This window comes from Camelus dromedarius, chromosome 34, assembly GCF_036321535.1.
Source record: "Camelus dromedarius isolate mCamDro1 chromosome 34, mCamDro1.pat, whole genome shotgun sequence".
Lineage (NCBI taxonomy): Eukaryota > Metazoa > Chordata > Mammalia > Artiodactyla > Camelidae > Camelus > Camelus dromedarius.
This window is the reverse complement of record NC_087469.1, coordinates 6,288,818-6,312,465: the sequence shown is the minus strand read 5'-3', so window position 1 is coordinate 6,312,465 and position 23,648 is coordinate 6,288,818. Positions and strand designations below refer to the sequence as shown.

Here is a 23,648-nt window from a genome sequence, read left to right as displayed (position 1 = left end):
CAGTTACACTAATGATCATAGGTACCTTTAATCACAGCGGTTTCACTGGAAATTCTACCAGATTTACTACCCTTATTGTGGACTTCAACTGACTATGCAAAAAGTAGCAATGATGGACATGACTTCATTCATTTCCTTGTAATGCAGGAATTCTGGACCCTCACATCTTTTTCACTTATTGAGCGTTTTCAAACATTTATGTAGGTAGGGAGAATGGACTAATTAATCCTCAGATCCCTATCATCTGGTTTTAACAATGACTCATGCTTTACTGTATTTTTTCCATTTTGTTTTGTGTTGGCAGAAGGATTTTAAAGTAAATGTCAGACAAATGACACTTTATCTCCAAATGGGTCATGACATTTCTTACTTAAGAACAGTGCTGTTTTCATTCTTAGCAAAATTTCCAGTAACATCTTAATTTCATCAAATATCCTGTTCATATTAAAATTCCCCAGTTGTCTCCAAAACATCTTTTATGGGTTCAAACCAGGATTCAATAAATGGTCATACATTTTAATAATTGAACGATATAGTTCTTACGTCACTCTCTTTTTAAACAGCTTTATTAAGGTGTAATTGATATACCAAAAAAACCGTACATATTTAATGTGTACAGTTTGGTCAGCTTGGACATATGTGTGACATCCATGAAGCCAGCACAATCAGGGTAATAAGCATATCCATCACCTCTAAAAGTTTCCTTGTGCAACTTGGTTATTTTTGTTTGGGTTGTGTGTGTGTGTTACAAACACTCAATGTGAGATCTATTCTCTTGACAATTTTTAATTGCACATTATAGTACAGAAGTTCTCTAGAATTTATTCATGTAGTATAGCAGAAACTTTGTACCCACAAACAACCCCTGGCCCCTGGCAACCACCATTCACTTCTTAAATCTCTTTTAGACTAGAAGAGTCATCTCACAACTCTCTATTTTCTTAACATTGACTTGTTGAGAAATGAGGCAGCTGTTCTGCAGAATATCTTCTTCTGGATTTTCTTATTCCTTCCTCAAGGTGCCATCTAATTTGTTCCTTTATGCCTCTAGGTTTCCTATAAACTAGAAATAGATCTGAAACTCAATCAGATTCTAGTTCAAGATTTTGGACAAAAACGCTTCACGCTGCATCATGTCAGAAGGTACAGTGGTCAACTGTCCCGCGTATAGTGATGCTGAGTGGGCTTGGGTGGTGGCAGGCTGACTTCCTCATTGTGTAGAAGCACTTTCCTCTTAATAGCCAGGAAGTAATCTTTGGGGCGATGTTTGGGCACCTTGTGAATATCTGTAATTACTTTAGCGTCTATTAATGATTATTATCTAGATAGACGAATTCATTAGGAGTTTAAAAACTGTTCATTTTCTGATGCTTTCCACTTTTATTCCCTGGAATAATTCTGTTAAGAACTTTTCATCAGTTGGAGCTCTTTGGTTTCCCTGAATATAATTCACACAGGAAAAGCAAATTGGATGCTAACTCTTTAGCTTTAATTATCAACGTTTAGTATAAAGTGTTTTTGCACTTCCTACCTCCAATCATGATAAATGAGATTTCTTCTCTCTCTCTCATTCCCTCGCGCTCCCATAAGCTTAAAGACTTATATATTCAATGTTTCAAACAATTGCGATCATTCTTTTTGGTGTTCAAACTGCCCCGTATTTGACTAGTGAGAGTTCCTTTTCAGACCCCTAAGTGGAAGGAGACCTCAGCTTTTATTCCACAATTTCTATTTATAAAAAGAGTTAAGCATCACATGTGAAACTTTATCCACAGCTGCTAGAGCCTGAAAAAAATCGGGAGAGAAGTGAACCCAGAATTACCTTCCAATGTAAAAAGAAAAGTATGTGAATATGGAAGGTAGGGGACTAGGGAAAAAAAAAAAAACTGTTAAGAAATATCAGATGCTGCAGGGATGGACAAGTCTTAGATATAAGCAAATGAAAAGCAAACACAACCTCAGGACTGTTTTTACCATGTAGATGAAATTTTGATGCAGTTGTTTTTAAGCTACATTTTGACATTTACGTGTACCCTTCCACCAAAAGGGTGCTTCCCAGAGCATCCTGTGGTGAGGACTCAGCTGGGTGATATGTTTAGCTGAGAACTGAGGAGAGACATGGACTGGACAAATGGGCAAGGGCCAGCTGTTTGACCTTGAGGTACTTACTGAATGGAGAGAGGATACTTGAGGGTGTGATTCCTAAATTGATCCCATTGCCAGATGCCAGGATGGATGTGTTAGAATCATATTGGAAGACTATATATTAAAAAAAAAAAAGACAGATTTCCTGAGCATCCTTCAGGAAAAACCTTATTAGGTTGGTCAGAAGTTAGGTCTGTCAGTCAATGTATTTTAAAAGCTTCCCAGGGAGCTGTGGAGTCCAGGCTCACGGGGGAGCTGATTTTGAAAATACCCATGTAGGGAAAAGTACCAATTCTGAGTGTGGCCTGTGGCAGTTTATCAAGGCATCAGGAAGTGTTTTGGTAGTTCTCAAAAAAAAAAAAAAAAACCCACTTAAATATTTTGTTTACTTCTATTTTATAAATTTGGAATGAAATACATTCCATCCCACAATCCTTAGGCTAATTTGAGGTGGATTTCTATCATGCATAAAAAAAAAATCTTGTCTAATACAGAGGACTAAAGTCACGAAAGACTTGATACAATTATCAGGCAATGTTATGATTTTCCCCCAAATCTCTCCATGTCCTTAATAAAAACTGCTTACTCAAAGGTGGTGCATGAATCCTAAGTTCTGTTTGGTCAGTTAATCTTGACTAGTGTTCAGTTAACAAGCAGCAGTTTGGTCTTCCTAAACATTTTTTTTTGTATCATTTCAGGGTTTTGTTTGTTTATGTTAAATTTACACTTTACTGGTTCTTTTATACAATTTTATATTCTCACTACAAAAACAAGGAACTCGAAGGCTTAAGAGTGAATTATTAAAATTAAATGTAGTGGTAAAATTAGTGAAAAATAATTTCAACTCAAAATAATTTTAGACCTAAAGTGAAGAGCTTCTTTTCAAATATCTGAATGTGGTGCTTTTATGCAATTAGGTAAAAGAGAAAGTATAAAAGAGATATACAACCACAAATCTTTGATAATTAAATTTTATGGAATCAGTCATCTGTTTGCCCCTTGGGTATTATTTTTGTGAGACTTTGTCAAATCATCTGCAGTAGAAGAAAAATATTTTGTGTCTATTTTCTTTCATTTACTTCTAGCAATAGAATCTGGCTACAGGAGTAAGCAGATAGTCTAGGCTTGATAATCAAAATCATTTATACCCCAGGCCACTGTCCTTGGATCCATCGTGGACATGTGATCCAAACTGAGACAACCAAAGTCTTCTCTATGTTTTTTATCTATGTACAGGCACTAGGAGGGGGTTCTATTCCTCTGGGATCACAAGTCACAAAGGATCATGGGAACTCAGCTGTCACATGTAAAAATCCTGCCTGAAAATGAAACCAACAGAGAAACATAAGCATCTGGGAGCAACATCTCTGAACTTCTCTGTCCTCTCAATCATCTGTTGATGAATACTTGGGTTGTTTCCATGTCTTGGCTATTATAAATAGTGCTGTTATGAACATTTCGGTGTATGTATCTTTTTGAATTAGAGTTTTCATTTTTTCTAGGTATATACCCAAGAGTGGAATTGCTGGATCATATGATATTTTTAGTTTTTCAGAGAACCTCCATGCTGTTTTCCATAGTAGTTGCACCAATTTACATTCCCACCAAGACTATACAAAGGTTCCCTTTTCTCCACAACTTCTAGAGCATTTAGTATTTGTAGACTTTTTATGACAGCTATTCTGACCAGTGTGAGGTAATACCTCATTGTGGTTTTGATTTTAAAATACAACTGATTTTTGAGTATTGATTTTGTATTCTGCAACTTTGCTGAATTTGTTTATTCGTTCTTAACAGGTACTTTTGTAGAAACTTTAGTGTTTTCTAAAAATAAGATCATGTCATCTGGAAATGAGGAAATTTTTATTTCTTTTCCAATTTGTACGCCTTTTATTTCTATTTCTTATCTAATTGCTCTGGCTAGAATGTCCAATACTGTGTTGAATCCTTGCCTTGGTCCTGATACTACAGGAAACACTTTCAACCTTTCCATATTGAATATAATGTTAGCTGTGGGCTTTTCAAATGTGGCTTTTATTATGTTGAAATAGTTTCCTTCCATTCTTAGTTTGTTGGATGTTTTTTTTATCATGAATGGTGTTGAATTATGTTAAATGTTTTTCTGCATTAATTGAGATAATAATGTGGTTTCTGTCCTTCATTTTATGTGTGCTGCATTACATTGATTGATTTTTGTATGTTGAACTATTCTTGTTTCCAGATATAAATGATGTATGATCATGATGTATAATCTTTTCAATGTGCTGTTGAATTTGTTTTGCTGCTATTATGTTTAGGATTTTTGCATCATATACATCAGGGATATTGATCTGTAGATTTTTCTTTCTTGTGTCTTTGTCTGGTTTTGGTATCTGGTAATGCTAGCTTCATAGAACACTCAGGGAAGTTCCATCCTCTTCTATTCTTTGGAACAATCTGAGAAGGATTGGTATTAATTTTTCTTTAAATGTCTGGTAGAATTCTCTACTAAAGCCATCTCATCCTAGGCTTTTCTTTGCTGGGAGGTTTTTTGATTACTACTTTCAGAGTCTCTTTGTATTCAGTATAGTTATAGCTCTATTCAGATTTATTATTTCCTCATGATTCAGTCTTGGTAGGTTGCATGTTTCTTGGACTTTATTCACTTCCTCTAGGTTGTCCAACTTGTTGGTGAATAATGTTTCATAGCAGTCTCTTATAATTCTATTTATTTCTGTGACATCAGTTGTAATGTTTCCTCCTTCCTTTCTAATTCTCCTATTTTATTCTTTTCTTCCTTAGTTAGTCTAGCTAAGTATTTGTCAATTTTTTTACCTTTTCGAAAAAATCAACTCTTGCTTTTGTTGATTTTTTTCTATTGTTTTCCTTTTCCTCTTTCATTTATCTTTGCTCTAATCTTTATGCTTTTCTTTCTTCTACTGACTTTGGATTTAGTTGTTCTTTAGTTTGACTTTGGATTTAGTTTGCTGATTTAAGAACTTTCTTCTGTTTTAGCGTAAGCATTTTCCACTTCCCTTTAGCACTGCTCTGTTCTGTCTCATAAGTTTCGATATGTTATTTTCATTTTCATTTGCCTCCAAATATTTTCTAAATTCTGTTGTGACTTCTTCTTTGATCCATTGATTGTTTAAGACTAATTGTTTAATTTCCACATATTTGTAAACTTTCTGGTTTTCCTTTTGTTACTGATTGCTAGTTTCATTCCACTGTGCACACAAAGATTTTTGAAAGAGGCTTGATAATACCAGTAAAGAGCATCTTTACCGTTTCAAATGGCTTGTTCAAGTCTTATATATTAGCAACATAATCAGTATCTGCAGTAACCTGAGGCTATCACATGAAGACCAGGACGTTATTAAATATAGAGATACCAGGATTTCTTTAAAAGACTGACCAATAGAAAATGGCTTAAAAGTCGAGTCTGACACTTAGCAACATTCAACGATTTTTTTTTACTTACCATAAAAATTATAAAATATCATTAGACTTATTTTTAAAAACATTAAAATATTACAACAAAACATTTTTAAAAAATACTCTCCAGAAGCAAATGAAAGCAAATATTGTACCGTCAGTACAGTGCCACTAGCCACATGTGGCTACTGAATGCTTGAAATGTGATTAGTATAACCAAGGAACTGATTTTAATTTAATTTTAATTTAAACAGCCACATGTGACTAATGGCTATAATATTGTACATATGCAGCCTTAGAACAAGAGATGTAATAGAACTTCATTTTTCTATGCTGATTGATCACATTTAAATTAGGACATTCAATTTGTTGAGGTGAGAGTTGGGGTAGAAGTCATGCTGCAGAATGATACAGACACACTTCAGTGCAATCAGAGAAGAGTAATGGTAAGAAAACTAGAAACTTTATCATCTTAGAATTAGGTTAAAGGAAACTAAGTTAACTTTGGTGGGAAAATGATAACTCATGTGAGCATTTAAGAGTGCAATGATTGAAAGAATAATGAGATTTATTTTGAAAGATTGCTATGCAAAGAATTAGAACCAATTTGTAGCTTCATAAAAGGAAAAGATTTCTAATGTGTGTTCCTTTATTTAGAAGAGCCTGGTCTTAAGCTGTGTGCCTTGAGCTCTGTACCTCACTTCCTCTCCCTAAGAAACATATTCCAAACAAAGAAATCATCCTTAATCAACCATATTTCCACTCTTGGGACCTCAACTATATTAATGCAAAGGGAGGGTACTTTTATTCTGAGAGGACAATTTAGAGACAAAGCATATAAAGTCATTTGAGTTCCTCTGGAGGGGACCTCACCTCATACTCCTAGGGTCAGCAAGAACTGAGGTTATAGGACCTGGAACTTGACAGAATGTTTAGCTTGTTTCTCTCAATGAGTTTGTGGATGTGGGGCTGTGATCCCTGCTTCTTACTGCAGTCGAGAGAACAACTGGTTTCCACATTCCAAAGAATTCCCTTAAGCAAAAAAGTTTGCTATTATGATTCCGCTAGGTTTTCTCCTACACTTCCCATTTTCTCTATACTTGAATCATTTAGATTCCTCCTTTCCAGGACATACATTTCTTAAAATTAAACTATGAATGATGATGTTTTCCTGTACTGTCATCATACTCACCTTTCCCGAAGCGCCTGCCTTCAGGGCTGGGGAGGACATCCTGGCCCTCAGGAAATCCCCGCCATATTGCTTCCTGCGTCCCAAGTGGTCCCTCACCTCTAGCAGGACGTCTAACTGGTCCCCCCTGCAGTATGTGTCTTGAGGGTTGAGGATGGTGGCTCTGCTCTGTTTGGTGCTGGTGGTGGAGGTCACATGGGTGAAGGGTCTGTTAGGGATCAGCTGGTCTAGTTTCTCCATAATTCCCTTTATTCTCTTTAAATTTGATTTCCTCTTCATAGCAGCATTACTCACAATATCCAAAAGATGGAAAAAACCCAAGTACCCATCAACAGATGAATGGATAACAAAATGTGATATATACATACAACGGAATATTATTCAGCCTTTTAAAAAGGAAGGAAATTCTGACATATGCTACAACATGAATGAACCTTAAAGACATTATGTGATGAAATAAAGAAATAGTGAAATAAGCCAGTACAAAAGACACACACTACATAATCCCACTTATATGAATTACCTGGAATGGTCTAATTCATAGAGACAGAAAGTAGAATGATGGTTGCCAGGGGCTAGGGGTAAGGGAAATGGAGAATTATTGTTTAATGGGTACAATGTTTCTGTTTGGGGTGATGAAAAATTATAGGGATAGATCATGTTGGTAGTTGCATAATGTTGTGAATGTAGTTAACTGGACTACTGAATTGTACACTTAAAAGTGGTTTAAATGGTAAATCTTATTATGTATATTTTAACAACAATTTAAAAATTTTTTTGTTTCCTCCTACTTTGGACTGCATTAAACTATCCTTGTAGTATAAGTGAGGTCATTTAGAGAGAATGGCTGGTACCGCTTTTCTGTATTTATCCTCTAGCAAATGTAGTTTAAGAACATGTTAATCTGATTCCCAATCACGTAATCAGGTGGATGGACATTTCTAGTGTCATATGCAATAGTCATGTCCCAGGCATCAATAACACCCACATTGAGACCCTCAAAAATACCCCTCATGATAAGATTCTGAATATGACCATGAAAGTCACTGAACAGCTCTGCATTTAGATACATCTCCCTGGTGTTTTCAGTTTTAAGGATTACCTTGGTCTTTGGGCTTCGCAAGAACAGACGTTCAATGGCCTTTTGAATATTGATGGCCCTACGGATAAAAATTTTGATGGGAAAGGGTCTGAAATGCTGACCGAGGGTAATGACAATGACTGTGCCATCGTCTCCTGCTATCTGGTCGATTTCCCGTGGGATATAACTTTCATCTTTCACTGAGAATAGCTGTTGGGTAACAAATGGATGACTATGCTTTTTCCACTGAATCAAAGTATGTCTTTCAGCATCCAGAAGCACATGTGTTTTAAAGACCCCAACTCCATGATGATCAAAAACTTTTAAGGCTGAAACAAAACAAATCAATAAACCTTTTAACAAAAGAAAAATAATGATACAATTTTTAAATACACACATTTGTAAAACTCTAACCAAGATCACTTCTAACTATAAGGGAATTGCTGCCTATGGGAGGAAAAGAACATTGCCAGGTGCATTAAAAATCTTAACAAAATTCTGAACTTCTTATCAGCAGATAGAAAGAGGAAGAAACATTAATATTTGTGAATGAAAAAATAAAATTTAACTTTTTATTAAAAGCCCAAATCCAAATATTTGGCAAATTTTTAAAAATAATAAAACAGGTATCAGAAAAGGAAAGCAAAGAATTCTAATTATCATTAAAAAAAAAAAAAAACCTCTGAAGGCAACTACAGTTTTAAAATAAAGTATAAAATGCATACTTTTCACCGCATTTTGTAAGTAGTAAATCCACTGACGCAATGTTGAATCTCCCATGAGGTAAATAAGTTTCCTCTTTAAGCAGTCATTTGTATTTTTTCTTTCATTTAACTCCATCTGTTTGCAAAATACTGTAATCCACCTTCTTTCCACAGTATAACCACTGGGGAACGGAGTCTTCATTCCAAGCTGACATTTTGTTTCTATGTTCTCACTCTCTGGCAATAAAAATTCCCACAGTAAGCAATTTTGTCACATTATTTCAGGAACATTTTCTTCATTTTCTTCATCCTTTTCCTTTTTTTTCCCTCCACCCTTCTCTACTTCTGCCCTCCTCTCGTCCACAGGTGTCTATGTAATAAGATCATGTTGAAGGGATGAGTGAAAAGTTCTCATTTTCAAATAATCTCACTAATGAATGTTTTTTTCCCGAAGTCGGGATGGGTATTTCCTTGTGCATTTGCAGTGTTTTCCCTGGACTTCACCTTGTCCTTAAGGCCACTCAGTTGTGAGACAGCTAGCCAAATCAGGAGGAGATATGTGGCAGAGAAAGGGCAGGACTCGATAGTCCAGCTAAAAATCATACCCATGACTCTGGCCGGGCAGAACTGTAAATCTCTTCCTCAAACTATTTATCCATGAAGAAAGCTAGAACACGTTTATGAAACAAGTGTTAGACACATTGTGTATTTTGTATGTACCAGAATCATGGTCTCAAGTTGATAGGAAAAACTCTTTAGTGTTTCTTTGTTGTGCCCAGACCTGAATGTAATATTCTGGGTGGTCTGATTATCGCAGAAAAAGGGAGGACCGTTACCTGAGTATTCCGAATACTCCACTTTGAAAGTGGTCTAAGCTGTACTCACTGACTCATATCAAGCTTTCCTTCTTATGTGACTCGGGCCATTTTTGTACTTTTTTCCACTTAAAAAACACATCTTTTTGTCATCTACTGATATTGTTGGGACTTGGGGTATGTGCTTCAGGACTTAGGTTTATCCATATCGAATTATATCAGGTTTATAAATGGCTCCCAAAGATAAGTCTGGCACTATCTTCTGAGAAACTGCCTGACTTTGCTAGAAATTACTGTCCAGGAAAGAGGGAGACCACAGAGGTGTTAAGAGGAAGTTGCCTCAAGAGTCAAAGAACTTTCTTTGATGTAAAAGTTGGGTGTGGAAGGTGACTGCCTTGGCAGAGAAGGGTTCTGTCTTTCCCATAGACTCTGAGTTTTAGGTCTGGGCTTATGATTTAGATCCCCATAGGGTTCCCCATAGGGTTTAGCAAAGTTCTTTGCCTACAGTAGATCCTCCATAAATATTGGCTGAATGCAAGAAAAATGGCAACGGGTAACCATATACCCCATAAATGTATTCCATTAAAACAGAAGTAATTTGCTTTTCTGAAATTCACTTTAATTCCATTCTAGACAAAACATCACTTATATGAGTGAGATGGCTTTGTATTGACCACTGAAGTTTGTGTGATAAAACTGAAAAAAAAAAATCCACAGAAATGTCTAGTGCATAGAAGTTTAACTGAGATGATTTGGCTGAAAACGATTAGAAACCACCAAAGAAATTTCCTAGCTCTGTAGTTTAACTGAGACATTTTCACCAGTACCTAATTATTGGCCTTTCAGGAATAAATCTCAAGTGGAAGTCCAAATAACCTGTACATTTTGAGAACAGGCAGCTGAAATGAAGGGTTACCTAGCCTTTCATATCTGACTCAAGATGAAAATTGGTTTAAATTGATATGAAAATAATTTCCAAGAATAAAACCCCATCTGCAAAACCCAAGATGATTAATACTATTTGTCCCAGGAAATGAAAAACTGAAATGGTTAATATTAAAGAAATATCTCTTAAAGTAAGAATGTCCTTTAAATGGATCAACTGTGAACATGACAGACTTACTGTTACATCGTAAGACCTCGATGGGGTTAAAGTTCTTCATTATTTCAACCCCCATGTTGGACCTTCAAGAAATAGGAAAATGAATTAGCCTGATATCTGTCTAGACATTAAAGTAAGAATGAATCACAGGGGACTTGGAAGGAATTAACCACTCCTAACTCTTCAAATGCTTTTTCCCCCTTTATTTTGATATATTTTAGATATTCTAGGGATGTTAATGGGCCAGGATTCTAGGAAACTGTTCCCCTACTATTGACAGGGATCCAGAGGGAGTCACTCACCCTCCCTGTGCAATTAATCAAATATATATCTTTGATTTTACCTTCTGAGTGATTTTCTACTACAAGCCATCTTCTTCACCTTTACCACTCACAGTAATCCAGGCCTTCATCAGTATTTTCCTAGCCAGTACTTTTCTAACTTAAACATGCATCAGAATTATTTGGCGTGTGTGTTACAACTCAGAATGCTGGGCTTCGTTTCCAGAGCTTCTGATTCAATAGTTCTGGGTGAGGTGGGAAGGCCCATAAAAAAGACTGCAGGACCCCCAGGCAGGGCCACTACTCTCCTGCCAACACCATTTGTTTCCCTGGGCTAGCAGCATTATCTCACTTTTTAACTCTGAAAGGGCTTGCTTCTAGGAAAGCAGAACTTACCCCTAAGATTCTATTGGTTCCCTGAGCTAACTCCTGATTGGTCCATTTCTATCACTCCTGATTGGTCCATTTCTACCACTCCTGATTGGTCCATTTCTACCACCCCTGATTGGTCCATTTCTACAAAGCTCATTCCTAATTAGTCAACTTTTGTTACATCTGATTTGCATATGATGTTGCAAAGTCTAGACTGGCAGTCTATAAAAGCCTGTGTAAACCTACAGACGGGGTCAAGAGCTTGGAGTGTTAACTCCTCTGGGCCCACTGGCATAATAAACCTGAGTTCTCCAACTCTCTAAGTGCTGCTTGGTCTCTCGCCCGGATCCAGGTTGATGTCACAACTGAGCTGTAACACTGAACTGTAATACTGAGCTGTAACACACTTTGCTGCAACATGGGGAACTTAAAGAGATATCTGTACTTTCACGTTCATAGCAGCATTATTCATACTAGCCATGATATAGAAACAACCTAAGTGCTCATTGATGGATACATGGATAAAGAAAAATGTGGTTTATACACACAGTAGACTATTATTCAACCTTAAGAAACAGAAAATATTGCTATTTGTGACAACGTGGATGGAACTGGAGGATGTTTTACTAACTGAAATAAACCTGATACAGAAAGACACATACTGCATGATCTCCATTTTATGTAGAATCTAAAAAAGTTGAACTCATAGAAAAAGAATGGTGGTTGCCAAGAGTTGGGGCTTGGGGAAATGGAGAGACATTGGTTAAAGGGTTCAAACCTTCAGTTAGAACATGGCTAAGTTCTGGGGAGCTAATGTTCAGCATGGTGAGTAGAGTTAATAATGTACTGTATACTTGAAATTTGCTAAGAAAATAGATATTAAGTGTCCTCACCACACACACAAAAATGCAAACTATGTGAGGTGGTCGCTATGTTGATCAGCTTGATTATCATAATCATTTTATAGCATGTATGTGTATCAGAATATCATCTTATGCACCTTAAATATATACAGTTTTTATTTGTCAATCATACCTCAAGCTGGAAAAAATTAGTTCTGGGATGGGGTCCACAAATTTGGATTTCTAACAAACTCTCAGGTGATGCTGAGGCTGCTGATCCAAGGGCATTAATTCAAGAATCATATCCTAGTTTGTTATAATGTTATATTGCTGCCCCTTTGGTTTATCCCACCTAAATACATCCTCCGTTCTGCCTGTTTTATTCCCTTACACAAAATCTTTCCATGACTTCCCATTGCCAACCTACAGGATAAGGACCAAGCTCCTTAACTGGCATAAAACCTGTAAGTGTCTGCTCCCCGAGCCTCATCTCCATGCACTCTCTTCCTTCCCAGATCCCCGAGGGGTCTATTTTTTGTACCCTGTTACCTCCTTGAGAGTAAAACTTAGGTCAATCTTAATTCACTACAGTGTTTCAAGGGCCTATCAAAATGAGCTCCACCTGAAGGTATAGATCTTACCAATGAAGATGGTCACTTTACTGCTCAATCCAATTCATTCCCTCAGAATGAAGTCCATCTGGGGGAAGGAAGGACTTCCAGGGCCATAGTCATAGAGACGTCTAAGAGGGACAAAGAAATGTATTTTCCAAAATTGAGAAGGATTGCCTGAATCTCTGGAAAGCACTTCTTTTAGGTCAAGAGAATAATATTTCCTTTATCAAGGGCACCAGAGGGGTGGAGGCTAGGGTGTCTGGACAGTGATGGCTGCATAGAGTGTTGGGATCATGGAAGACAGTGCTATAGCCCACTGGCTTTAGATGAAGGTATGTTGGGATTCCAATTCTGACTCTGCAGCTTACTAGATGCACCCTACATTGGCCAAGCTATTTAATATGTCTATGCTTAAATTCCACAAAAGTAAAATGGGCAGGGTAATAGTCACTCCAGAGTATCTTACTGAGGATCCTCTTTGGTACAAATTAAAATTTGTCTCAGTAGAAAATTTGAACTTTTGAAACTTGAAACATTTATTCTCCCATATTTATTCCAGGTAAGGTTGAAGATGACAAAAGAGACCAATACCTGGCTACCTGGTAAATTTGGTTACCAAAGCCAAACTGTGATAGGACATTAAAATTAGGATTAAAAACATATGCTCATGGTTTAAAGGCATTCATTTCAGTGTGTCTTAGTATTGAGTGTGTCTGTGTTATTACATTTCAGAAGATTAGAAACTTAACAGAAACAGAAAAAAAATTGTCAACAACTGTGTTGCCCGCATGATGTCTTGTCATGTGATAATTCCTTGTTTATTTTCCCATTGTGATTATCAATAAAACTCTTAAATTAAAAAAGAAAAAGATTTTAACTTTGAAGAAGTATCTGAGGAGGTAGCATCTGATTCTGCAGCCAAGGCTGGGAGAGAGAACTCTGGTTTACTACATTACAAATGAAAGAGAAACAGGCTTAGTCCCTGGACTTGTGGGAAAAACAGATGTCACAGAACCTGGCCTGGGCCTAAGAAGGGGCCCTAGAACTCAGTGATAAAATGATCTGTGAGAGTTCTTGGATCTTGAATCACTTACTAAGTCAACTATTCCTTGTGTATGCACTAAATCACCCTTGAGAAGATTCAGATCTCTACTTCCATGCAGTGGGGGTAAAAACAGACAGTTTGAATAGAGCAGAGCATCCAGGAAGTAAATGTGTCATTTAGGAAGTAAAACAGGGTTAGGTAGATTATTGTCGTGAATATAGTCCACTTGAGAAGCACAATTTAGACCCAAAATACAGATCTGCAGCTCTGCCAGACCAGGGACTTAGCATTTCTTGAGAGCAATCAGGAGAGTGTGCAAGAGAGCTCCTCCAACCCATGCTGCAATGAGAACCATCTCAAGAGGGAGCCAGTGTGGCCAACAGGGAATATGGACTCCGAACAGGTAGTCATTGCCCATAGCATTAAGATGTGGTTCTGAGACCTTCAAGATGGGAAGGTCTCTGTCTCTATGATTATGTCTCTTTTAGTTATCAGTAAAATATCATTTGAAAAAGTCCAGCTTCCTTTGGCTGAGCCATAGGATAAATTGATTTTTTTTTATACCTTGATCAGGAAAACAAGACATAAAGGTGACAAAGGAGTGGAAGGGAAATCTTGTAGCCAAGTAGGGTCCATTGTATCCTGCCTCCTGCCCTTGTGTCATCATAATGTTTGAATTGGATTTGAACTTGAGTTCCAGGATATTATGCTATCCAGCTTGCCCTTCTGAACCCACATTGGAAAACTAAGGCCCATCTACAGCAGCATTTACCAAATTATGGAACCAAAATCTCTTAACATGATCCATTAAATAATGTTCCATCGTTAAATAATTTGGGGGGATGTTTTGTGCTCTATCCCTCTTGAAAGAAGAAATATTAAAGTTAATGAGAAGGTTTGGTGCAAAGAAACCTACTCAATTATTTCCCCAGATTGTATAACACTTATTCTTCAACAGCTAAGAACCTTCTACATGTTAGCCATTGTGCTAGTCTTGTGAGACAAAATGGTGGCCCTCAATGGCTTCCTATCATACATAGATGGCCTCTCAGGCTCTACTTACCCACTGCCCTTCTTTCTCCCTCACTCATTGCATTCCAGCCTCATTGGTCCCCCTCATGGTTCCTGGAACATTCCAGAATGCTCTTGCTTCAGGTCCTATTCCCTTTCCTAGAAATGATATCCCCCCAAAACTCAAGAGGCTCACTTCCTTGCTTCATTTATGTGGCTGTTCAAACGACCCACCCTCAGGTTGGTGCTCAAGACAGGCCTTACCTGACCACTCTTTTAAAAGAGCATCCACCTTCACAGTCAAATCTCTTATTCTGATGACTTTCTGCTACAAATCTATTTGTTTATTTGTTTGTTGTCTTTCTACCCTACTAGACTACTGAATTCTTAACACCTAGAGCTGTACCTGGAATACAGAAAGGGCTAACTACTTATAAATTGAATGAATGAATGATGAAGAATGGTTAGTTACTATCTCAGAGAGCTTCCAATTTAGCAAGGGATACAATATACATATTTGAAAATTAATAGTGTAATAAATGTTATGATTGGGGAAGACTAGAATGCGATAGAAGAATATGAGACTAGCATTTTACCTAAACATAGGGGGAATGATGTTTACGTGAAGCCTTGTGAAATGCCAGAGTAGAGAGAGAGCATGATGTTTGTGAGATAGAAGTTCAGTTCAACGGACAGAGAGCAAGGCAGCATAAAGGTGAAATAAGGCTTCCCTGCTAGGCAAGCCCTTGTAAACATACTGAAGAGCTTGGATTCCCTCCTTAGAGCAATAGGTTTTCAGCAAGGAAAAGTAAAAGTCATCTACATTTCACAAACTTTAGTCCGGGTGCAGTGTGGAGAGCAGATTGAAGGAAACGAGGCTGTGAGCAAGGAAACCATCTCCGGAGATTGTTGCAATAACCTACCTGAGGTATGATGATAATTTATACAAGGATAGAGGCAACAGAAATAGGGTGAAATGGCTGGGTTCAGAAGATATTTGGGAGGTAAAATTCACAGGGTTTGGTGACTCATTTGTTATGAAGGGTGAAGTAGACTCAGTAATGATATTCACCTCCCCTTCCTTGGGTTTTTTGTTTGCTTGTTTGTTTGTGTTGTTTTGCCTAGCATCTATTAGCACTCTGTAGGACTGGTATTCCATGGAGTACACTCTTGAAAATACTGACCTCTAAAGAAATGACTGAATCTGGAAGCATTACAGACCATGGATTCCTTCACTGGTTATACTTCTTTTAGCAACAAGTGTAGCAACTATGAATAAAACCACAGTTGTAGAGGTAATCTGTATGGGGCCCTGTTAATACGCTACCATCTGCACTGACTCCGAGTGACAGGTCTGATTATAATCTAATCAATATTCACTGACGTGATAAGGGAGCTTGATTAAGAAAAGTTATCAGGCAGAGTTGGTTCAAACCCAAGTCTCCCTCTTTGTATCAGTGCTTGTGTTTGAAGGTCTGTTTACCTGTGGAAAAGGCTCCATTCTTTCTTGCTAAGATAGGAAATGTTTGCATTCCTGGTGGTCATGTGGGTCAGTGCCTCACAGGGAACATGTGGAGGCCTCACGCAGTAGAAGGCTTCCTGGTCACGATAGTCCAGGTACTCACACAGCTCAGCATTGGAGTGTGGGGTCAGGCCGCACTGAGAGAAGACCTGGGAGGTGCCATTGGCAAACTGGCCTGTGAAGATCACCTTGTCATAGCCTTGGTTCCTTGCCCTCCAGAGAGCCGACACCCCTTCACTGGGGTGGATGAGCAGGAGAGACAGAGAGACCTTGCCCGCCCAGAACAGAGTGAAGCTGACCAGGTAGGTGCCATTGTTGAAGTCTGTCACCTTCCCTGAAGCGCCTGCCTTCAGGGCTGGGGAGGACATCCTGGCCCTCAGGAAATCCCCGCCATATTGCTTCCTGCGTCCCAAGTGGTCCCTCACTTCCAGCAGGACGTCTAGCTGGTCCCCCCTGCAGTATGTGTCTTGAGGGCTGAGGATGGTGGCTCTGCTCTGTTTGGCACTGGTGGTGGTGGTGATGTTGGTGAAGGGTCTGGGTGGCATCAACTGGTCTAGTTTCTCCATGATTCCTTTTATTCTCAGCTCAGTCTCTGTTGGTGAAGCTTCTAGATCCAGTAGAGTTTCTGGGAAGAAGGACTTTCTGAAGATATTCCAATGATTCAGATAGAGAGGGTTTCTCAAGCTGAATATGAACTGAAGTATTGAAGGAAAAGGGATATATTATCAGCAGATACTATGGCTTGCTTTAGTTTACACACACTTTAGTTCATGTAATCACATAACAGAAATGGATTCTAACTAATTTCCAGTTTTGGAATCACAGAATTGATTCCCATGAGATGTGATGGCCTCTGTTAACAGCTGCTGATTTCTTTTAGAAGTCTTTGGGCTTAAAAATTAATCATATACAATAATTACATATTATTTAATGATTGGATTTTTTATTGAAATATAGTAAGGGGATGGGAAGGATAAATTTGGGAGTTCGAGAATAAATTTGGGAGTTCGGGATTAGCAAATGATTGGATTTTTAAGTGTTTCCCTTTACCATCTCCTCACTTGACTTATTTTTTTCTTTCTAAAAATCAAATAGCCATGTTATAGGCAATATGGAAAACAACATATTGTTTTTAGTGTGATCCTACCTAAGCTTTGCTGTCTTAATGGTATTTTTAAATTATTACATTCACTCTTTCTTTTTCCTTCCATGCATATATTTTATCGAGCTGTAATCATACTAAAAACATATACAGTATTTTTCAGTAAATTCTAAGATTTTCTGTTCTCTGTGATACATCTGACCAAATATCACTAATTACTACATAATCCTCCTCTTTTCAATAATTTTGTAGTCATTGGTACCTTCTACTCATTGACTGAAGATTTTGGAGAACTTGGCTTCTAGTCTTCTTCATCATTAAAATCCTTATATCCTCCTAGCAGACCTCAATGTCCAGGAGGCAACTCCTCCAATACCTAAGTTTCTTTGTTCCTTAACCTTCTCAGCTTTGGAGACCTAAAAAATCAGTCAGATGGCAATTCAACTTTCTGTCACTCAATTGTAATCACACCTTTTTTCCTACTTCCTATTTGCTTCTGTTAACTTGTTTCCATAAGAATTTAGATGTATTCAAGTATCTCGATATTAAAAACAAAACAAAAAAAACTGCTGTCTTAACTTTTGCTTATTCCCTAGTCCTACCCAGCTGAGTTTCCCGAGAGTTCTCTTCAATCACTTTCTTTTCTACCACTCACTTCTCAGACCAGCGCTTTCATTGTTCCTTGGGGCAGTATCATTAGTAACTTTTTCTTCTCACTCTATATATAGCTCACCCAAGGAACTGTCACAGACACCAGTGATTATGAGCTGCCATTTATATTCTGACGTTTCCTAAAACCATTTTTCTAAACCAAGTCTTTCTCAGCTTCAAAGTTGTATATTCAACTTAGGATATACCAACAAATAAATATAGATAAAAATCCTTGCTCTTATGAAAGTCACCTTGTAGCAGGTCAAGATAGACAATACTAAAGGAACATAATAAGTAAATTGTATAATATTTTAGAAAGTGAAAACTAGTATTATTTTTAAAAAGTCGAGGGAAGGGAAACAGCTCAGTGGTAGAGCGTCTGCTTAGCATACACAAGGTCCTGTGTTCAATCCCCAGTACCTCCTTAAAAAAAACAAAAGTTAAACAGACTAAGGGAAATGCTAAGAGGCAGGGATGGAGCTGTTTCTAGTGTTAAATCAAGAAGATGACATCTGGGCAAAGACCTGAAGAAGAGTATTCGCCATGTGAAAACCTTGAGGAACAACAGGCAGAGGGAAGGGCCAGTGCAAGAATGCCGTGGGCCAGGGTTTCTGTGCCCTCTAGTAAATGAGCCTGACCGAGACACCGTGCCAGGGAGTCTGGGCCCTGCCATGCTGCCACTGACAAGGGACATACCCACATTTTTATTTTAGAAATATAATCTCACACTCTTGAGCACAAAGATGATGTCCTATACCTGAGTTCAGCCCCACAATCTGTAGCCAACAAACGTTTAGCAGAATGAATGAGAGCAGGCTGAGACTGGAGGCAGGGAAATTAATTAGAAAACTGTTTCAACATGGTAGATGAGAAATGACAAAGAACTAGACTAAAGCAAGACTACAGGGATGGAGATAAAAGGAGAGATCTGAGAGGCATTTAGGAGGTAGAACTGATGAGACTTAGTGGCCGACTGCTTGTGCAGAGCGTTCTGGCTTGGCTGACTTGTGGGTGATGCCACAACCACCATGCAGGAGAGACAGGAGGAAGACAGGGAATTTGTTTCTACATGATTTTGTTTTGTTTTTGCCACAGAGGATGCTGAGGAAGAGGAAGAACTCAGTGTGCTTTTCTTTTGTTGATAAAACTGGTGGAACGGAGGCAGAGTTAACTCATAAACAGGGCACATTCAAGAGGGGACACAGAATAGGGTCTTGGCTCTGGGAGTAAGTAAGCAGACATTCTCAAACCTGAGTGGACGTAAGAATCAGCTGGGGCGCTTGTTACTCCTTCATCACTTCAGGCTCAAGCCCAGAGATTTCTATTTTAGTAACTCTGGAGTCAGGTCCGGGAACCTGCATTTTATACATGCATAAACATGGGTGTTCTGGGGCATAGAGTGTCCAGACCTCACTGTAAGAAACAGAAATATCAGTGGTGGATGGGACCTGAGCATATGAATTAAAGCACACATGCACGAACAAGAGGATGGAAGGAAGAAATCTAGAGAATGTATATTTATGGAGAGGACTCACAGAGAGAAACCTTCTGAGCTGTGGTTTGAGAGTACTACCATTTATCAGTTCACAGCATAGTCTGAACATCCTAGACTTGTGGTCCTTCTTGTTTGGAGCTGGGAGTTTATATCAGACCAAGATGAGAAGCTTGAATGGCTAACCAAGGAGATGATCTGGGCTGCCATCTGTAAAAAGCCGTTGGTGAAAGTTTTTGATCAGGACAAGAAGATGATGAAAGCAGAATTTCTGAAAGATTAGTTTTGTACTAAATGGTCAAGAAGAGGAGAAAGTTAAAGAAGATCTGTTCTTAAAAAAAAAAAGACTGCAGAAAGGGAAAAATCAAAAAACGCTAACTGAACTATGCAAAGAATAAGAAAACTCCTGTGAGGACGGTAGAGAACTGAATCTGAGATTTAATTGGATTGGAGTCTCAGAGGCTAACGTCGAAAAGAATGTTTAGGTAGGATGGTTAGCTATGCCAAATGCTACAGAGATGGCTGCAAATCTACCTGCTGCTAAAAATAAAAACAAAAACAAAAACAAAAAGACCATAGAGTATATAATGTCAAAGGAATTAACGCTGAACAAAGGAGTCTCTCATCCGCATCTGTTGCTAAGATAAGGCACTGTTAACTTTTAATCCTCACATTGGTCAAGGTGAGCATTCGAAGTTACTGTGACCTTTTCTGAAATTTTGAAAAAGAAGACAATTCCTACCTTTGTGTGGTCCTTCGCAGAGAAGTAAATGACCCAGAAAGCTAAGACAGACGTCAGCATCAATAGTAATCTACGAGCTCGGGCATTTGGAAACAAAGCGAGGGTCCTAAGAGAGAAACAGGAGGGATCATCACACTTTAAGACAAATAACCGTGACATTGCCCTGCACGTCTAGGTTCCTCCTCAGTACTTTTCCAGAAGACGGTTACGTTCTCTACAGCTGCTATCTGCTGGTTGCTCAGGACGTTCCTTTATATGTGCTATGAGGAATCAGAAACAGCTGTCCTCCCAGAAGCAGGGAGCTGAACTGGGTAAAGCAGATAAGAGCTCCTGGGTCCTGACTCTCAGATAAACTCTTCTGTTTGCAGTCACATTGGGGCTCGGAGACTTTTCTTAGCAACTGTTTACCCTCAAAAACATCTTTTTTTTTCTGGTGTCCTCTAATGAATCCTGGTCTCTAAATCTCTCCCGAACACACACATACACACACACACTCACGCAGACTCACACACATGCACACACACACATGTGTTACCTGGTGTCCTCTTTCCCTGGTCTCACCTGCCCCGGTAGCTGCCTTCGAAGGCTCCCTTTTGTTTTCTTAGGCAGCCTGTTCCCACCTCAGGTTTCTTTTTAATTGAAGTCTGGTCAGTTTCCAATGTTGTGTCAGTTTCTGGTGTACAGCGTCATGTCTCGGTCATACACATACATGCTATATTTGTTTTCATATTTTTTCATTATAGGTTACTACAAGATCTTGAATATAGTTCTCTGCGCTATACAGAAAAAACTTGTTGTACACCTATTTTATATATAGTAGTTAGTTTCTGCAAATCTCGAACTCCCAATTTATCCCTTCCCACCCCTTTACCCACCTGGTACCCAAAGTTTTTTTTCTATGTCTGTGAGTCTGTTTCTGTTTTGTGGATAAGTTCATTAGTGTCTTTCTTTTTTCTCCCTTTCTTTCTTTCTTTCTTTCTTTCTTTCTTTCTTTCTTTCTTTCTTTCTTTCTTTCTTTAGATTCCACATATAAGTGACATAGTATGGTATTTTTCTTTCTCTTTCTGACTTACTTCACTTAGAATGACAATCTCCAGGTCCATCCAGTGTTTTGTAAATAAGTTCATTTGTGCAAAGAAAGACTTATTTTGTTCATGTGTTTTACACTACTGTCGGCCTTCTCCAGGTTTTCCAGGTGGTTCTAGGAATGCTGCGAATTTCCTGGCTATTTGAAACTTTGTTTTTCCAGTTTTAACATTTTGAAATTGGTTTTGGGTGACTTCTAGGTACAAAGCATTTGGTGTCAAACACTGGCTTCCTGAGGATGGGTAGGGAGTTTAGGGAGCGGGGCTGAGATTTCACATTATTTTAGCGTTCAGATGCAGCCTGAAAAATTTTAAAGTAATTTCATGTGGATTAAATCCTAAATCTAGTTTAGGTTTGAAGAATATAGTTAAAGATTTCCTGTGGTTAATACCGGTTTTTGAGAAAAACATGACGTACTAAATTACTAGAAGCCCCTTGGGAATGGCGTGCTACAGACCTTTGATAAAAACAGCTCTAAAATTACACATGGGAATGGTCATTGCTGTGGGAATGAAAACAGATAAACTACTTAAATGTGTTAGCACGTGTCCGTATTTCTGGAGAAATTAGATATTATTTAGTTGATAGTGAGAAAATGACAATTTTATGAGTAAGAATTCATATGTATTACTTATTATTTTAACACATATTTAAAGGAGAGTCTGATTTGTGCTGAGTATTGTTTTTAAAATTGGGGGTCCACCCAGGATGTGGACATATCCCTGCTCTCCACCTCAGGTTTTTAATCGCCTCATGCTAAAGTAGTTGAGAAACATTGCCGTCAAGCACAAGGGTGTATTTTTTAAAGAAGGTCATTGTTGAGTGGCCAGAATTTTTGTTTTAGTTTTGCAAACCCAGAATCCCAAAAGTATGTGGCAAAGAGCTAAATTATGGCAGTTTCCCAAACTTCTTTTGCCCAGGACCCATCGTAAGAAAATCATATCAAATCTCATTTCAGGTTGTGCACACACACACGCACACACACACAAACACGAAACACACACGAGTTTCATAAAACAATACTTACCTTTACTGCATGCAAGGTACTATGATATTCTCTAGTTATTCTGTTTTTCTCTGTGCTGCTCTGTTTCAATTTTAAAGCATTTTTCATGCTCGGATGAAATAATTTTACTATCCCCTAAAGGGTAGCAATGCACCATTTGAAAAGAACTGATTAGTCTGTGGTTCTGCCTCCTGCCCCACCGCGAAACCTGCAAATAAGAGTTGGATGGTACCGCACCTCTGGATAAGTATCTCCTCCATCATATTCCTTGTTTTCTAGCCAGTATAGCAGCTGTCCAGACTTTCTTTGGTCAAATCAGCCTTTGCATTTATTTTGGGGCTGGAATTTCCCTATCAGCTTCACTGATCAAAAGCTTAAATTTCGTTTGTGGCCAGGGCGCGCCAGTTGTAAACACAGCCCTTCCTGGTGGTGACCTGCCCACTGCTCACTCCACAGAGCCAGAGAAAGAAGCCAAGAGGAAGTTCACTTCAGAGAATGGACACATCTAATAACAGCCCGAGGTCACCTTTGCTTGAGGCCAAACATACTTATGTATGTAGTGGACTTCCCTTACTCATGCCCTCATGTCGCTGTCATGTGGGATTAGTCACGTCCACTGTAACCGGAGAAGGATCTCGAAAACTGGAAGGAAGGAGAGCCTTGTCAGAAGCCCTTGTCCACAGTTCCTCAATGACTGAGATTCTATTTGACTCGTTCCTCTCAATATTTGGCGTGCCTTCTTTGACAACTCTTTCCCTTGGTCTACCCAGCAGCATCCATTAAGCGCTCCAACAAAGATATTTTAAATTAAATCTCAGGTCATAAGAGGAGGACCCATCGGTCTGAATCCTGCTGCAACATGCGCCCATAGCAGGGTAAGAGAGAGTCCAAACTATGTGGACGTGGGGGTCACACCATCACTTAAAGGTACAAGATCTTGTGGTAGCTCACAGTGAAAAAGAAGGCAACAATGAATATATGTATGTTCATGTATGACTGAAAAATTGTGCTCTACACTGGAAATTGACACAACATTGTAAACTGACTATAACTCAATAACAAAAAAGAATAAAATAAATAAAGGTGGTTAAAGGATCGCGGTGCAACTACCCAGCAGGTGGCCTGTCACCACCAGCCATACTCAAATTTGCATTGCTCTGCACGGAGACATCCACAGAGATACGTATATAGATACACACGTGTGTATTTCATGTACATGATATATGCGTGTACATGTAGCATTTGCTTGTATCTGTACCAATCTGCCCAGGCACATAGCTGTATAACTGTATGGCTATCAGGGCTGTAGTCACAGCATGCAGGAATTGGTGCAGAGATTTAGTAGGTAATAACTATAATAACTAAAAGAATGTATTGAAAGAAAAGAGACGTCGCTCCCACCGAGCCTTCCCCGCCCTTTAGAAGGCACATT

At 38.5% G+C, this 23,648-nt stretch overlaps 2 protein-coding genes across 3 annotated transcripts in view; one reads left to right on the top strand and one right to left on the bottom strand.

Annotated features, from left to right (window-relative positions):
- NXPE4 (neurexophilin and PC-esterase domain family member 4) overlaps positions 1-23,648 on the top strand; it is a 79,523-nt gene that overhangs the window by 17,625 nt on the left and 38,250 nt on the right. The window lies entirely within an intron of this gene.
- On the bottom strand, positions 5,381-20,815 carry LOC105091734 (NXPE family member 2). Its single transcript, XM_064482069.1, has 5 exons — positions 20,125-20,815; positions 16,099-16,832; positions 10,472-10,533; positions 8,555-8,770; positions 5,381-8,158 (listed from the first exon to the last, which is right to left on the bottom strand). Exons 1-5 carry the CDS (start codon positions 20,281-20,283, stop codon positions 7,623-7,625), a joined length of 1,707 nt encoding a protein of 568 aa, XP_064338139.1. The 5' UTR covers positions 20,284-20,815; the 3' UTR covers positions 5,381-7,622.

Coding starts and splice junctions, on each gene's coding strand:
- LOC105091734 (XM_064482069.1), bottom strand. CDS start 20,283: ATGTCACGGTTATTTGTCTTAAAGTGTGATGATCCCTCCTGTTTCTCT. Junction 16,833..20,124: donor CTGCGAAGGACCACACAAAG/GTAGGAATTGTC, acceptor TCAATACTTCAG/TTCATATTCAGCTTGAGAAA. Junction 8,771..10,471: donor CGAGGTCTTACGATGTAACA/GTAAGTCTGTCA, acceptor TTTTATTGCCAG/AGAGTGAGAACATAGAAACA.